The following is an 18,516-nucleotide window of genomic DNA, read 5'->3' on the forward strand; positions in this document are numbered from 1 at the left end:
TCGTGTTGCGTGAGTGCAGTCGGACGCGAGGCAGGAAGTTAATTAAACTTAAAGATTCATCTCTCCCCCCTCTCATCTCTCGATATTCTTTTAAACATCGTTCGGGGATACTGAGCGTAGACTTAATTGATCTACCGGTGATAGCATTTTGCTTCGCGAAATATATTCGCCGAATAAAAGCTTACCGATTTCTTATACTCGAAATTCTTTGAAATTATTCCAAGTATCGGGGAAACGGCTTTCACTCCAAGTACGCCAAGAAAATGGAGTTGATGCTTTTGCCATTTCCAGGTAGCACGGCAAGCTAAAGTGTCGATATCTCACGGGTGTCGCGAGTTTATGCACTTATCGTCGTCAGTCGCTAACGTCAGATGGAGCGTTGAATTTTAAAGCTCCCCGTATACGTGCGCAAACTTTGATATACCACGTCCTGTATTCTTCGCGAAAACTTTTAAGTCTTCGCTGAAATCTTCGGAAAGGGACGTTCAGTTTATGTTGTGATTCGAGATATTGGTATAACCACCCTGAAGCCACCACCCGTTGCCGTCGTCTCGCAGCGCGCTCCGAGATTTGCATATAATTTCAAACTCCTGTGAAATTAAGGAAATCAACTTAAAATTGTATTAGCCCAAAGAGACACAAAGAGCGCGTCGATCGCGTAAACATCCACGTTGGATTTCACCTTCCGGCGATGAAAAACCCATAATCCGCGAGAGAAGGATCGGTTGAAGTACCTAATATATTACCGTCATACTAGTGTCGAACGATATTAAACGCATCACCGATGAATAATTAATTTGTAATGAGAAAAGTGCACGTCACGTCACTTCTATCACGGTGAAGCGATCTTGTGGGAGAACGCTCTTAATCCGGGCCGGGGAGAAAAGCGCGGAAAAATTGCCGAGCAGCCGCTCATTTATTCCCTGCTTCTCGGCACCCCGCCGAGGAGACTACGGGAAGAGGCGAGATTATTTTTTACCGACGACGAGAGAGAAAAGACGCGTTTCGGAAAATCAAAACTCTTTTAAATCCCCTCCCTTTCTCATCGCCTCGCGCTGTCGGTCGTACGATCTCTTGTCACTTGCCGAGATAACGGCTCAAACGTGTTCCGGACGGTTAGTACGTATTGATTCCGTCCTGTGGCACTTTCCACCCTTTCCCCACAACCACAGTCCATCCCCCTCGACACCCCGTCGACAGAAAAGCATTCTCCGCCCTCGGATCCTCCTTGGCACTGCTGCCACCGACGGCTTTTCAACAGATCACTTTTGATCTCGTGCGTCTCGACGCGTAATAAGAACTCCGCGACTCCGTACGGCTAATCAGATTTTTCGACGCAAAGTTGAGAGGGAAAAATGATCGCTTAAATCTTGTATAAATGTACATGGAAGTGTTGGAATTAGTTTCTATTTTGTGTAAAGCGCGCGAACGATTCGCCGCCGCAATATAACGACTGCACCACTTGCTCCTGTGTAATTACGTTTAAAACGTGTTGCAGAGTAGCGCCTGTTTGGCGCAGCTGTAAGGAATATCAACTCAACTTTTAGTCCTTAAAATGTATTTTAATGAGACGTCAGTGTGTTAATAATGTAGAACAACATGGAACGATGTGTACCCATTGCAGAAGGTGTGAATATTCTCAGAAGAACAATGCAATGGTGCCATAGAACGGCTAAAGTAAGCACCTTAGGACCAGCATAGATTAATGTAGAGTAGTTTGGAATAGCGCAAGAAGGACACATAATAACTTGGAACACACACGCGCGCATATAATATACGAAACATGTGTAGCGTAACACCGATCTAGTTTGTAATATTTAAAGATTTTAAAGACATTCATGGAATTGAATATAATTGTCCCAAACAACGCAAAGGTCTTTAGAAATTTACATCCTTTGGACTTTTGCTAATTAGACTTATTACAATTTCGTTAAAATTTGATTTACGTCAGCAACAGGGAATTTCAATCAATCATCCACGTTTGTTTCATGCACGCTAATATCATGATTTCACAGACTTATCTATCTTAATTAGAATATAATAAATTATTATTTCCCTTAAACTGTTCGCTTATAATTAGTTATGAAAATAAATGAGTAATTAATTTACGTGCAGTATGATGATACGCAACATATATTATACAGCATCACGAAGCGGCACAATCACGAAACGATATTTTACGTAACTCGTAGTTATTGACAATATCGCAGTTTACTCCGAAAACCATTAAGTTGAATGAACTATCTCGTTAAGAACTTCGGGCCTTCGAGTACTAAGTAGATTAATAGGTACTTCGAGAGAAGCGTGCTTCGAAATCATCGAGATTCCCTCATTACGCGAAAAGGATAATAAGACCGTTGAGAGAGAGAGAGAGAGAGAGAGAGAGAGAGAGAGAGAGAGAGAGAGAGAGAGAGAAAAGAAAAACAATTATTTTACTGGCTTAAACATACGTGGTTTGCCGAGCACACGAGCGGGTAATATTTTTCTTACTGATAAATGTACCTTGTTAAAAGAGTAGGTCAAACGAATTAAGTTACGCACGTCCGAGTTTAATGTAACAACGCGATTTCAGATAATGATAATTAAATAAAACGAGCTATAGAACATTGTTTTTGCTTATCCCCTTAATTACGTCACTTAATTAAAGAGAAATTAATATAAAGCTTGCACATGTTCCTTATACTCTCTATCACAGCGAACCGCATTTTGCATTTGACCTCGTCTGCAAAGACATTACGTAGAAAGCGGAGCTCAAATCGCAAATTCCCGTGTTATTATCCTTAATCCCATAAATTGCTGTTGTATTTCACCTGGAATAATTTACTAATAAAGTGCAGCAGTGCAGCACACGAACAAACATTGCATTTGCGAAGCGTGTTAAGGTCTAGCCAGACAATTCATGTAACTACCCCTACACGATGCAGACAGAGCTGCATTTCACTAAAATCTCGTAGGATAATGGGTATGTTCCAATAATTAATACACGAATTATTTTGGAATGTTCCACTTAGAGAAAGTGTTCTGCATAACAATCATACAAATCAAGCTTAAGCAGCACTTTGGGGTAAACGTTAATATAATAGGGATCGAATGCCAAAGCGTCCACGTGGATTCACTTATCGTATAACTAAATCAATAATTTCTAACTCTCTTGGGAAAAAATGATAAGTTATTAAAATATATGTGCGTCATATATATACAGCAACAGCAATATATTTGCCGCTCTCTATTTACTATGCTTCTCAGTTCATACGTGGGGAATAAAAGTACCATTCGTTATTCGCTAACACAGACAGTCCGCTACGCGTACCAGAGACAGTCCGTTTAGTCCAGATTTTATTTACGACGACCCAGAAATCGCGGAAATTCATTATCGTTTTTACAACGCCGAATAAACTTCGCTATTCGTAATTCATCCGTTCTCTCGACGACATCCGGCACTAGGCCAAGCCTCTGTTTTTAATTAAACGCCCGTGTGGTGTGTCCCCCGACGCATCTTTCTCGCCGGCTTTCTCCCTCGCACGCCTACGTTTGCTGCGTCCGCCACGCGAGCCTTTCCGTTTTTACGGGCATCGATCGTCCCGCATCGTCGGCGAGGCCGTAAATTTAAGAGCCGAGCGTTTGGTCGGAAACTGAATTTTCGATTCTATCTAACTTCGAATGCCCGCAGGAATATTTATATGCGTTTGAAGACCTCTTTATCGCGTCGTTTTAAAGCTACATTTTCTAGAAAATGAGGATCACATGTTACAAAGCTTTCCATGGCCCCCCTTTTTTTTTTAAATCGCCCACGATTATACGCTTATAATGTTTCTATCAATAACAGTTGCGCAAGGTTTAATGAGATAATTTACATAAAGCGGAAATCAAAATACCGCTTTAACCGCACAAATAATTTTACCGTTGGCACATCTACGTATGAACAAATCCGTTTCGAACATATTGTAATGATGCGTAGGAGTGTAGGATTAATACCATGTGCATGTGTGTGCGCGCGCGTAGATTGACACATTCGATATGCGCTTGGAATTTGATTTTCATATCGCTTTGATGTAGCCAATCAGCACTCAGTGTATATGATCTACGATATTAAATTCAAACGGTCAAAACGATATTAAATGAATACGCTTCTCGTGTCGCGCTGCCAGGTGCAGGATCTGAATTTTTTTCAAGGGTGATATTGCCCATTGTGACTGCGTATATCGAATGCACGCGCCGGCTTTGACATTTCAAAGTCCGGGAATCTGATACAACTTTTTATCACAGAAAACCTTTCACGAGAATATGTTTTGTCAGAATATTTATGCTAAAATAAAACACAAGATCACATTGTTATTACGTATATGTTACGTCATCGGGTTCTGTTATAGCGTAAAATATTTTATCGTATTGTTATATTTTATTTGTTCCAAGAGTAAAAAAAAACGTAGACCAAAGAGAGCGATGCAAAAGCCCGCAGATTCTTTCGACGGTGATTGCTTCGTGGCAGTAGCCGTGTAAATACGATGCTACGCGATGACGCAGCGCGAAAGGATGATCGAGAGGGAGAAAAAAAGAACGGTTTTCGAGTTACTGTCACCAGCGAATGGTGATACATCGAGTACGCTACCGCAACGAAGCTGCGTGTCCAATGTATCCGATTGGTACGTTGTGTGAAATAACCGCGGTATTGGATAGACACAAGTTCGCGTAGTTCAACATCGCATTTATGAATCGCAAACAACAGATAGGTGTTTGATTACACAACGCTATAGCTATTCGCGTTGCTGTTATCGAATAGTCTCTCATTACAAGGATTGATCATTAGCACGTTATGTAGTTACGAACGTATTACCCCGACACGCGCTTACCGACATATCCGGATGGATCTGAGGCCGATTCCTTAGGTAATCGCTAATCTAATCTCGTTAATAGCACCAATTAACTAGCGGCCGGAGATAAAAACATTCTCACGAAGAAAAATGGCAAACGTAAGTAAGACGTCTCTTCGAGATGCGCTACCGCGCGCGTCGAGCAGGTCGAGCTTATTATTGGCGAGAGAGCGCAATTACACACTGGATCGTCGTGAGACGCTTGCAGAAATGGAGTCCGTAATTGTACGAGCGTTATTTGTAGAACTCGTTCGCGGCTTCAGACGGAAACAGAAATCGTCTTGATCGTGCTCGAAAGAAACGAAATTGTCTGTCAATTCGTAACACGAAATCCCTTTTTACGAGGTGACGAGTAACTTTCGATGAAAATGTTATATTAACGGAGAGAATATTATATCGCGTAAAATATAATTATACGAACTAAAACTGCGTGAAAATTGCGCTTACATATATATGTACACACACACACACACACACACACACACACACACACACACACACACACACACACACACACACACACACACACACACACACAGTATGTATGTATGCATGTGTGTTGTGTGTATATATATATATATATATATATATATATATATATATATAGCAATATCATTTTTCTTGAAAATAAGACATAATCTACGAGAAGGCTTGTGTTGTGCTTTCTCTAACGGCTATATTTTTATACTGACTAATTATAGTTCAGTTTGTGCTTGCTTGGGTTTTATCAATGCATAAAATCAGACACGTGCGACTCCCTGATAATAACATCGTGGCGCATATATTACACGTAATAGAAAGAAGGATATTTCAGCCGGTTATCTCGTTAGCGAAGTAATAATAATGTTAAGGAATTTCCATTGCATGGTAATTACGCTCACCGTATTATTCTTAGCGTTAGCTAGAATGTATTACATGTGCAATCAACGTGCAATACGACTAATTTTAAGCTTTTTGCACAAATGCATTACCGTATCGGGTTAAGTATATGGCACGTGTGATAGCGTAGGTATACAATGTACGAGGCGTGTCTCGAGGGGTGCCCTAATTATCCATCTAATTTAGTTAATTGCAATCAATGCGTAACCGTTAAGCGCCATGCGAAGATCATTAGCTGCTTCGAAAGGTAGATATTCAAAAGATTTATCATATTTATTGCATTAAAGAACTTTAATGTCTTTTTATTATAGCTGTCTCGGATTTCGCCGCTATTTCACATATTCATAAAAGTCCCACATATACATTTTAATTCTTCTATGTAATGCAATAATTCCATTATTTTGTATTGATTTCCCCAATAGGGAAAACGGTTTTTAAAAAATATGATTTATGATTTTAATAGCGAATACCTGAAATAACAACATAATTTTTGTATATGATTCTAAATTATGATTATTGTATTACAGCCGTATTTTCTGACAATATAGTATATCCATTGCTAAGATTGCTTTTTAAAGGCGGAACGTTGGAAATAGTTATTAATAGCCGGGCAATTCCGTGTTTCACCATCAATCGATTACAGCATAATGCGCGTTTACTTCTTCTATTTAATAAGCACAAACGAATAAAGATTACAAAGTTCTGCGCAATTTTAATTACGAGTACGTAATGGTCCCTGGCGCGGAATTATTCTATCAAAGAGAGGAAGAGGAGAGAGAGCGAGAGAGTAGAAAAAGAAAAAGAGAGAGAGTAAAGATAGGCTGGACTCTGTTGGACTTTATGTACCTTCCCGTTAAATTGTCTGCGCTTTCAGCAACGCATATTCACTGCGGCATTATCGTAAATCAATTATCGTCGTACCAGCGCGAACGAACGGCAGAGAATTTTTTACTTAGTCCATTGATCCACCTCTTAAATTTTATTTCGCCGGCATCACGATTGATAGCGATTCGCAATGCTTTCTAATTAAAAAACGAAAACTGAAAATAGTCGAGATACATTCGAACCACGAAGAGGTAAATAAATTATACCAGATAATGTTGAAAAGTAGAAGCAGTAGAATTTGCATCTAACGTGCAAATGTGTTGTTGATTTTATTTTGTAATGATGCTCGTGTAAAACAGATGAATTCTATACGCACAAAGGAGGAAACTTCGCAATTTTAATAAATTTTAATAAATAAAAGAATTAAATAATAGAAAAAATTAAAAGCTTTCAACACATATGACGCTGCGCGTTAAAATGAACAGAGAACATGTGGTTGAATGAATCACATATACCTACTATTTCAAGGAATACACATTTGTCTCGTTATTGAAAATAAGTCCCTGCGAGAAAAAGCTCAGCGTATTTTCGCGTCGTATCATAATTTACATGATATATTATCTTATATTTCTTTCTCGAGCAGTCTCATAACGGCCTTAACTCTTTGTCAATTGCAGAAATCGCCTATCCGCGAAAGTACTCTGCGAGTAACGTCACTTATTCGTGCTGTAAGCTGAAACCGTCCTTGTCCTTATTAAAATAATAAGCACGCGCGAATATACGTATTGACAAAGATTCCAAAATCATTGTTCCAGTTAACGTAATTCTTCTGTAGCGCGTCGAAATTAACCAAACGTTATAATGATACATCAAAAGAAATTATATATATGATTTAAACTATAAGATAGACCTCTCAGGGGTCTAAGGTTCGACCATAACGGAGAATTCATTAATACAGCATAACAAATACATTTCGTAGCGTATACTATCAAGCGTATACTATTCGAATTAAATGTCAATGGGCAATAATACGCCGAATACTCGTACATTGCATCCGCGAGCAACTGATATACCGCGGGCTGCAATTGTCTTCGAGATGGTCCTATCATGGCTAACTGACGACGGTGTATATTTCATTCGGCTGTTTGAGGACAGGATAATAAATTTACTTAACTACCTTCCGTCGGCAATTTCATCGGTCGTTGTAAGCGCTGTAACGCGAGACACGCCGTTCTATTTTGAATGAACGATTTTCCCACACCGCGCGAGAAGAAACGCAATTTCTTTCAGGTTGTAAAAATAGAAGAGATTAAATCGCGGAACGACAACGCGCGAATACTTTTAGTAATTACGACGTCCGTGGAATTGCCGCGAAATATTCATCCCGCTCGGATGATGGATGATGCCTTGGATTAACGAGATATTTTTTTATCTACAATTTGTCTTGAAACTTCTATATGTGTATCTTGCAATCGGGACAAAGTTCGAGCAAATAAGTTTTTAATTCAAAATTACCTGTTATAGAAAACATAAATTAAAAAAAAATGTCACAAATGCGGGGACGTAATTATATAACGACATATTCGACGCGACAAAAACGAAAGTGAAAATCCATGTGAAAAAAACCTGCGAGTTTCAATTTTGCAGCCGCAATGTTGTTATTGCAACTGATGGGAGCAATTTGTCAACCGAAAGGAAAACATATGGGAAACTATACAAACGCGCGTAACATTTTTTCATTCGTTTATGAAAAAAAATTTTTTTTTTCCGTTGGAAGACTTTTACAATCGTGCAGGCGATTGAAAAAGTTTTTGAAAGCGAATTATTTTTAATATCTTTCTGTACATCGTTATGATTTATGATGTACAGAACAACAGTTTTATTGTTTTACGTTTACGTAAAAAAATAAAAAAGGGCATCTTTTCTTGGGAGGATGTATGCTATTATTCTGCGTGTATTCTCACCGTAATCAACGCGCAAATGTATGTGAGAATATAAATTACATACGCATATGTGGTTATATGTGTACGTTTTTGAAAAGTATTTGTAATTCGGGTGTCTTTCTAAGAGATAAACTCGTCTACATTTTCGGAGCAAATCCATATGTGCTTTCTCCCCATCCCGGTAAAAAGCAGCGACGGGCTGTCACGCGAAAAAGTTTCGCAATCGCGCCCGCCCCCTGCGCGGGATTTATTTTTCTCCCGGGGGATGGATTAAACGGCCGCGCCAGGCCGCATCTCGAACTGTCCCTTCACATTCGGATTCGCGTGTGAAACTAATTACAACGCCGCGCGCCCCTCGCATCGATTGGTTTTATTCGTAAAATACGCTGGGGGACCAGAGGAAGCGGACGGTCGACGGCACACGGTAAATCACAGAAGAAGCCAGTGGAGCAATAAAATTGCATTTCGCGCCCGTGGCGCGTGCGAAATGCCTGCGTGCACGCGGACAAATCGTGCCGAATCCCGGCCTCGTTGCGCCTAAATCCGGATCATATAATCCAGACCGGATTATAGCCGGGAAATTATCGGCAAATCCACATCCGCGAGAGGAGGGAGGAGGATGGAGGATGTGGAAAGGAGATCGAATCACCCTTCGGTAGTGAAATATTACGTAGAGGAGAGAATACGTCTCGGGATTAACGCGATAATGGTGTCGCGTTGCCGATTGTGCTCGTTGTATCAACGGCACGCGGCGAATTAAAGAAGGGCCTCGGCGAAACGGAGAACATAATCCGACGCTAATCTATTAAATTCTTTTAATTCGCCGCGTTATCGCCCGATACCCCATTATCTGAAACCCTTGCCTTTGAACCGTTGCCGCATTAGCGGTTCCATTAATTCCACTTCACACCCAGCTTGTATCAAAAACCACTATGCGTCAGTACAGCATTTAGTAAATACTTTGATAGTATTTAATAAATAGCAGAGATTGCTGATTTTTTTATGAAAAATGACGGTGAACATTTCTTTTCTTTTTGATAATTTAATTAACATCCAACGAAGTGAATTAGGAATGTATGTATGAAAAAAATATTTTGCAAACGAACCCTGCGCGCGGCGACAGCGTCGCTATTAAATATTTGGAATGACAGAGGCCATTGTACAACACGCTGCGTTCTGCTTTATTTAATAATCCTCTAAAATATTATAAAGGGGCATATTTTAATTTATGCCGTTGCGTAAAGAGAATTTTCGCATTTTCAAACTGCATAAAATACTTTGAATATAATAATTACATGTTATATAATAATTATGTTATAATAACTATAATTATGTAAATAAGCTCGAGGGGCAACAGATACCATATTCTCATTATATTAGGATGTTTCACAGCTATTATATAATGCTTTTAATAGGGTATTTTGGACATTAATTACAATCAAAAATTCTAATACAAGAAGATCACGATAGTTGTCTCGAGTTATAAACGATCCAAGTTGATTAATTAGTATCGCACTGATTGTGAATTCGCGCGCTCAGTTTAGTAACTAATTACATGCGGATCGATCTGTCATCTGTTATTCATTTTTCGAACTCAAATATTAATGTTATCGCTCAGTTGACTGTATTTTAACTTCTTGCAAGTATTGTGTACGTTAACGTCTTATATCAGTTCGCTTTGTTTCGAAGTTAAGTTATCAATAAGTGGATACACATCGAAAGATTAATAAAAAAAATTGACGCAATAAATACGATTAATAATAATTTGCCTATTTCCACCCGGGTTATTAAATAAATTACTGAAATATCTTACGTGATTGTGAAATATTTATCGTTATTCTTTCATTCGTGCCGATAAAATATGGATATTGAAAAAATCTCTGAATATATTATTTTCTTGTGCCAATTTATGTTACGTTTAACTAACCCTGGAGAGGGGTCAAGCGCGAAACCCTCAAATTTTATTAAAAACATATTTAAACAGAGAGGAAAAAGGAAAATAAAGTAACGTATCTAAATATTAACAGCTTTTTCTTGTCAGTTTTATATATATTAATGATATTAATTAACTTTTATTTCATGCAAATACAATAAATACTTTAATATCTTGTCCCGATCATTGCCCTCTGAAGTACGAATACTATGAAGAAAGTAAATGGAAAGTCATAATTAGCCCGTTCCTTCCAATTAACTATATGAAGAAAGTTAGGGGAGACCGGGGCTCGTTGGCACAAGAGGCAAGTTGGCAATGCGTTCCGTTTATGTATTTATAGCGAAAAAAACAATGGAAAAGTTATCACAAAATATTTCTTATATGACATAGGTACTTTTCCCAAAGTTTTATTTTAATCAAACAAGTATTACAATAGAAAAAGAGAAAACTCTGATTCAAGAGGTGGCAAGTAAATTTTCGAGCGTTTCAAAATATCGTATTAATGTTCTTCAGCTTGAGAAGTAAATCAAAGTAACGTATCATTAGTTAAAAGAAAAGTTTCTGTTACTGTACGACATGTTATTTTGACTAACAACAGTAATTTATTGTAATAAAATGACTGATACAAAACGTATGTAGGGATGGGGTATGTTGGCTCATATCAAGACACGCTTAGCTTGACTTGTTGTTGCCGCCCGCGTGAGACCTGTTTGAGCATGTGATTTGCTACCTACGATGCTGATAGAAGCTAGATATGTATTTATATTAATATTTTATATTGAAGAAAGCTATACATCTAAAATAGTTAACAATTTTCTGCAACAGCATTTTGTTATTCGATCATTACTTCAAAATACCTTTAAAAGATATACAATCTTTATCAAGAAGTACATCTGCTACGCGTTTTGTATTTCTATTACGTTTTCATTAATTTAACATGGACTTTTGTCGCATAGCCAACTTACCCTACTATCGGGGCAAGTTGGCTACAATGCAGCATGTTCGTATTTTACTTATTACAAAGAAACTATACAGTATACAGGAGCGTTCCTAGCATGAAAATGTAGAGAAAGGTTCTCTCTATCATATTAGTACTGTTTAATCATGACAATTAGTTGTATAAAAACTCAAATGCCGAAATTGTGAAAACGGTGCCATCGAGCCCCGGTCTCCCCTAAATAAAAATTTTTTGAAAACTAATATTTTACTAGTATATTTATTTCTTATATTTCTTTTCCTTTTAATTTTAATTATTTGGTTAACCAATAAATTTGAAAATTTTAAAATTATTTAATACTCAAATTAGCATATCTTCATAGCATTCTTAACTGCATTTCCTGGAAATCTTGCTTGTGTACAAAGTGCTCGATAAAAAGAAGAAGACATGATATCTTTAGCAGATTTTAAAACAATTTCTTTTTTACGAAAATTACTTCATTATTGTTCCTCAACTGTTTTGCCGAGCGTGCCCAAGAGTTGTGAATTATTTCTTAACTTCTCTCATCTACACGGAGAGAATTTTCTCCTAAAATTTACCCTGAAATCACGGTAGTTGTGGGACAACATGTACCACCAAGAATTTTATGCGAGCTATTCTGATTAATATCTACCATAATATAAAGAATATTAATATCTATTACATTAAAATATAAAATATGTTTGATTAATTTTACTAAAATATATCTAGGAAATTTCAATAATTTTTCAAAATTTACCAATCTGCTTGGTAATTTTTATCACGTTGTTTGTAAAATGTCTTTTGTATATTTTAAAAATTCCTTGGTTGCCAAGTTGTCCCAAGTTTGTAGTGAATTTAAGGGTAAAATATAATAAAAAATTCTCTCCGTGTATATATACGCGCGAGTTTAAATTCTCTAATAAATTTTAGCGATTATGTAATTTGTGCATGTTGTAATTACTATCCTGATGTACAGTGGCCAAAATGTGCCAATAAACACTAAACCAACTAATTATGCATCAATAATAATAAGTTCTATATAATGTGCTCTGCATGTTTGTATTTGCAATGTATGAACAATAAATCAACGGATAATCATGCATATTTCAGGGTTAAATATTTGTATTAATCCGTCCCAGCTTGTCCACACACACACACACACACACACACACACACACACACACACACACACACACACGCACACACACATTTCAAAGCAATGAATCTATGAAAATTATTCTACCTAATATAACATAATATTTGCAGATCATCCATCACCTCTAATTGAAATAAAAGATATTTTGATACTTATCGACATGACGCGCAGCAGCGGAGTTTGTAACTGCATTGTAATTACACGTTGTTCTGTAAAGTCCAAATTATAACAACACCAAAGACTGGATTTATTTTTAAAATAAAATTACTTCAAAAAATAATTGTTGAGCATATTTCACTTTCTTAAGTGGATATTTAGTAAATTATAGCTATAATTATTTTATCAATATGTATGTCACAGAGACCAATAAAAAAATTCCAAAATCGAAAACGAATAAGGTATACCGTTTTTGGGGAACTCCAGCCCGAATATTATATATAAACAAAAAGTAACTTACTCCTGAGTTGCTCCGCCGTTGCCCGATGCCGCCAAGGCCACCTCTTCCTCTCAGATTCCTTCGTTGCTGTTTCCTTATAGCATTCACACAACACTTATTCGCGAAAACGCGATTAATTACGATTGCGCGCGTTTCACTCGACACCCCCGGAGTTAATCGTGCGCAACGGAAAAGTAACATGATAACAGCACGACTGTGCAAAGCCGTTGTGCGTGCGCGATGTCTCGCAAATCTAAACGCAACGAACGAGCCTCGAACGATGGAGAATTCCGTCGATGATTCACCGACGTGTACGAATTTATGTTACGCGGTTGACAAAGTCATTATATTACGCGGTTATCAAGCGACAAAATTGATGGCGACTATATTCCGCAATTAAATACATCGTCGACATCACCAGCGTTCCTTTTAAAGCCGAAAAGCTGGAAAACGTCAGCAATTTCATCCCGATACTAACAGATACTATCGAATCAAGAAACAATTATATCTCAGATTGGAACGTAACAGTAATTTAACTCTCATTCCCTATCGCGTGTCGAGTTCTCGCTTCCAACGAACAAATTGTGTAAGATACCTACCCGCGTTTCAATTAAACGGCTGTCGTTTCGAGCACTTGCTTACTTATCGTTCGTTACGAGAGCTCATTAGTCACGTAGTTCGGTAATCGCTAATTTTATATAGGGAATGATTGCGTCTCCTAGCACTTGTCGCGACCGTGTTTCGTAAGGTAATGCGACGATACACGGAAGACGGAATGACTCACCGCCGGACCTCGCCGCGCGAGTGACAACAAAGTGACCGAGCAGGGATGGGCATGAATGACATTCCATGATTGACGATTGATAAATAAAAATGTATTCATAATTCTCCTTTTTATTGAATGATGAATAAAAATTTATTCGTTATTCGGCTACTCGTGAATGATGATTAAAAATTTATTTGTTATTTGATTTATTTCGAATAATGAGTGAAATTATTATTTTCATTTATTCTACAAATTCTGAATAATAAATAAAAGTTATTTTATAATTTCATTATTCAATTAAAAGGCGAATTATGAATATATTTTTATTCTTTAACTTTTTGTTATTTAAGTGAAAAATTAGTGAATAATGCCTATCCCTGCGACCGAGTTACTTTGTGTATACAATAATGCGGCGTAATATGCAAAAACAATCACCGAGCAGTACATACACGGGCCAACTCGTTACCATGAAATATTTAATGTGCCCTATAAAATAAATATACATCGAATATTCTTGAATATCTCAAATCAATATTGATGAATGAATTTATTATCGCAATATTTCGCACTTTGTTTCGCAGACCCGTTAGCGTCGCTTGAGATAACAATTAATTTTTAGTAACGAAATTAGTAATCGAAAATTTTCATGAAAAAGAGAATTATATTATTTGCATATAACGGTTAAAATTTGTTATTCAACGTAATCAAATTGTCAATATCAGTCGATTGTTATAATAGTAACTACGCTATGAGAAAATGACAAAATCGACTGGAAAATAATAATCGTAAAACTAAAAATCACTGTAAAACAATAATAAATGGTAAATTAGTAATGCATAAACGTAATCATAAGCTCTATTTCATTTTTGAACAGGGAGAAATTGATGAAATTTTAGAAGGAGGAACAAACACAACGTACCTACATATTCTAAGCAGTTTTTCGCATCTACTAAGTAATTTTTTTTTATTTACGATCCGTATAGATTATTTATAAAAAAAGGACAGACGTATAGTTTAATGTGTTATAGCATCGATTTATCGTTTATTATTGATCGCGCGTTTTAACAAAAATATAATTTTTCGTTCGCGGGTTTGTGCGTGACACAACTGACCGTAGCAAACTTTTGAAAAAAAGATTCGACACGTTGGACGTGCGAATATCGTGCCGGCTTTTTCTCGTGGATAAAGTTTTATCGTGACTCAGCTAAAGACAGTACAGTGAAAAGGGATCGCAAACGTTCAAAGCATCGAGCGAACGAGTTTCATCGGACGCCACGGGTTTCGCTGACAGAGCATGTGTCCAGCCGCCGCCACATGTTTGCGGGAGAAACACGTTCGGTCGTTCGGATTCCTCTCTTGCGTATAGGCGCGTTTACAGTGAGAGAAAAGCGGCCACAGCGACCGTAAATCTGTAATTTTAGCCCGAGCGAGTGATGCGCAACGAATGTACGTGTGAGATCGTGGCGGACTATATTAATATAAACCACTGGCAAATAGTAAATCAACAGCAAGCTTACAGGTTGATCTAACAGATAATTTAACCAACTAAATCTCTCGACGCTTTAAATCTAATTTTTCTTGTTAATTAATTTATTTGTGTTAACTTATCTTTGTATTTATTTATGTGACTTAAATGACATGTTGTGTTTTTCGCCTGAGCCGCATGATTGTCAACAGAAGAATAAATATTTGTAAGTCATTATCTTTAATATTCGGAAAATGAGTTTCCCCATTAGCTGTAGGGTAAACTCGGGTAAGATGGCCATACAGGAAAGATGGCCAACCTATGTTCTTTCAGTCTAGCTCGCCATGAAACATCGAATGAACATGGGTTGGCCATCTTTCCTGTATGGCCATCTTACCCGAGTTTACCCTACATGCTGCACAAAAGAATCTCTAATATTCCTCTAACGATATGTAAAGAATAAAAAGTTCGAAGAAGTTGACTCGATATTGATCACACAGTTAGTCGTTAAACAGTTTGAAATTGTGATTAACTTTGATTAACCGAAGCTTATTGAATCTGAGCGTATTATTTTCTTTATGGTCCGAGTAATAGTAAATAATTTAAAACGTAATTCAACAGGATGTAGAAATATTTAGTCATTTCTACACGAAGATGTTGAATGACGAAGTTGTGTGAAGGGACCCGGCGCCGATTGCGTTTTTTACAGACAGCGATATCTTTTGATTTGCAGGTGACGAATTTCAGTATCCAACATCTGGCCACTCGTCCTGAGGGACACATAGATCAGAAGTAAGGATGGCCTTCCACTGGGATAAGCTCTCGCCAGCGGAATTCCAACAACTTCAGGACTTGGCAGCTTGTAAGTAACAAAAGGAGGAAACGGAAAAGGAAGTGCTAAAACGTGTAAAATAATGCGGATAAATCACAATGGAGAGCGCTCGGCGCTCTCCTTTTTTTCCCTTTTGAATTTTTTTACAGATCATAAATCCCAAAGTCCGCGTTGCTGATGAAGTTTTAACAAACTTTGACTTATCCAGCGTCGGCAAAATTTAGTATAAGCAACTTTATATACACCCGGCTTAATTTTCGCTTAATAGACGCTGTTATTAACTTGTGAACACTTAACGAAGATTAGTCTCTTAATTAATTATCGATATACGAGCTAATTTCAAAGTTCTGAATAAGAAATATCATTTGATAGAAATTTGATTGAAAGAACTGATCAAATAGAAGTTCCAAAATTTTTTCAATATTCAATAACGTTCATAATTGAGGCGGTTTATTCTTAACGAAAGTAGAAAGTAGAATATTATCGTAATTTTATTTCTATTTGTTTCAATGCCAATGTCAATGGATTGTTTTCACGTTTTTCTCGACATTTCCAAAGTGCAATCCCGAGGCTATACTTAATTAAGCGATCATTCACAGCGTCGCGCGAATGAATCGTACTGTGTGTAATTTTGTTTGTTCCGGACCGGATCAAATGTGCGCGATAATTTTATTGCGAGTTTACTCATTGAATACAAATGACTTCTCCGTCTGTTGTGTTCTCTACAAAAGTTAAAACAAACATAAAAAAAAGTGCCTTTTGTTCGTTGCAATGGGAGTAAGTGAAATTACGGCGCGCTATCGGGTGACTATCGTTGGACAAATTGAATTATGGGAAATTAAGTTATTTGAACAACGAAAAATAGTATAATGATATTATCCATCACCGTCAAAGTGTAAACCAATACATAAGAAAATATGTCGTGATAAAAAGCTCTGGCATTTCGCCGAGATATTTTGTAATTATACATGTTCCTGAATAGAATAAAATGGCACGTATTTTCTTTTTGAAATGCATAAACATAAACCTTCCTACTTATGCTTATCATAAATTATGTAGACGCAACAGAGTGAATATTCTCAAATTATATATGAGTACCAAAGGCACTATCTTTAATTACAGATAGCACTTAACTGAATTAAATATAACGGAAATGAAGTGGTAATTGGCACTGCTCAATTACGTAGAATGAAAGTCAACAACTGTAAGTTTGTTGAATGAAAGCCATTAAAAATACATCAAGATGGATATATAAAACGTAAATACTGTCACGTTGGAAAGAGAAATATCGAATAGTCGGCAATTCATACGCCTTTGCTTGTTCTCTTCCGTTAAAAAGCGTTATGCTTATTGCCTGAAATAAGTAGTTTATAAAATAATTAGCATTGACTTTAATTAAGAGAAATGTTGTGGTATAATTAGTAACCTGCCACGTTTTCCTGGAAACCTCGTAGATATTTTCGCGGATATTGCTTTGAGTGAAAACAATCATGATATTTCAAGAAACTCTCGATTGGAATGAACAATTAATTAAAACAAACATGCAAATAATGCCGCCTGTTATATAGTACATATATGTATGATCTCGCTGATATATAATAGATTCGAACTTTGAACGTTGAAATTCATATTATTCCGCCATGTATTTCCGTGCGATTTACCAGTCGGCGCGGGCGGCAAACGCGCCTCGAGTTTTCCGCGTATAAACGCTTCGATCGCGGACTTGACGACATACAGGTGTTCCTACCGTCTAGTATTTTACATCTGGCTGACAGAGAGATGTTGTAGCAACGCCCAGCATGTCTTTCGAGAAGAGACAACATGCGCGACATTCGCGCAGGAAAGCACTAATTCATCGTACAAACGCTGCACTTTGTCGTGCGAGCGGAATAAATTGCCGACGTTCGTCAACAAATTTACTGGCATTACCGTAATGCGGCTATCATCCCGGTAATCTTTTATTCGAAATCAAACAACGTCGGAGGTAAACTCGCGTTTGAACTCGCGGAAAAAGGATATGATTGCGAGATCACGGAAATAATATTATTACAATAATCTGTTAAAAAAATAATCGGACGAGTGGTACGTCACGTTTATCGCCACTTTAACTGTCATTGGTAGAATAAACATTTTCTTTCATTTCTTTCTAAATGAAACAATAACATAAAAACATATAATTACAAATTAATCAACTATACAAATCGAAGATTGTTTAATAGAAAGTTAATATTGTATTTATTTTAAAATTATCGATCCAGCGTGCTTATGTCTTTTTAAGAAGCTCTTGCAAATGTCTCCCGAATAAATTCATTGTAATGAGTACAGCTTTTGAAAGTAAATCGCATCTCTTTGTCACAAAGTTGCTGCCTACGATCCATTTGCGCGGGTATTCTACTGTATTAAAACAATCGTTCAATAATCGTCAATAGTTATGCGGGGCGGGCTGACATCG

General features: G+C 37.2%; 1 protein-coding gene and 1 long non-coding RNA gene across 3 annotated transcripts in view; one reads left to right on the plus strand and one right to left on the minus strand.

Annotated features, from left to right (window-relative positions):
• LOC139770725 (uncharacterized) overlaps window positions 1–13,235 on the minus strand; it is an 82,545-nt gene extending 69,310 nt beyond the window's left edge. Inside the window, exon 1 of the long non-coding RNA XR_011717808.1 lies at window positions 13,023–13,235. This is a non-coding gene — a long non-coding RNA (uncharacterized lncRNA). The remainder of the gene's footprint in view (window positions 1–13,022) is intronic.
• Window positions 1–18,516, plus strand: part of LOC139770722 (diacylglycerol kinase 1-like) — an 88,821-nt gene that overhangs the window by 26,448 nt on the left and 43,857 nt on the right. For both annotated transcript variants that reach the window (XM_071702851.1, XM_071702852.1), the window contains exon 2: window positions 15,966–16,094. In XM_071702851.1, the coding sequence (XP_071558952.1) occupies window positions 16,031–16,094 (64 nt within the window). In that variant the 5' untranslated portion in view covers window positions 15,966–16,030. The remainder of the gene's footprint in view (window positions 1–15,965; window positions 16,095–18,516) is intronic.

The sequence above is a fragment of the Temnothorax nylanderi genome, unplaced genomic scaffold (genome assembly GCF_030848795.1).
Source record: "Temnothorax nylanderi isolate EJ_2023f unplaced genomic scaffold, tnyl_v1.0 TNYL_tig0032_pilon, whole genome shotgun sequence".
Classification (NCBI taxonomy): domain Eukaryota; kingdom Metazoa; phylum Arthropoda; class Insecta; order Hymenoptera; family Formicidae; genus Temnothorax; species Temnothorax nylanderi.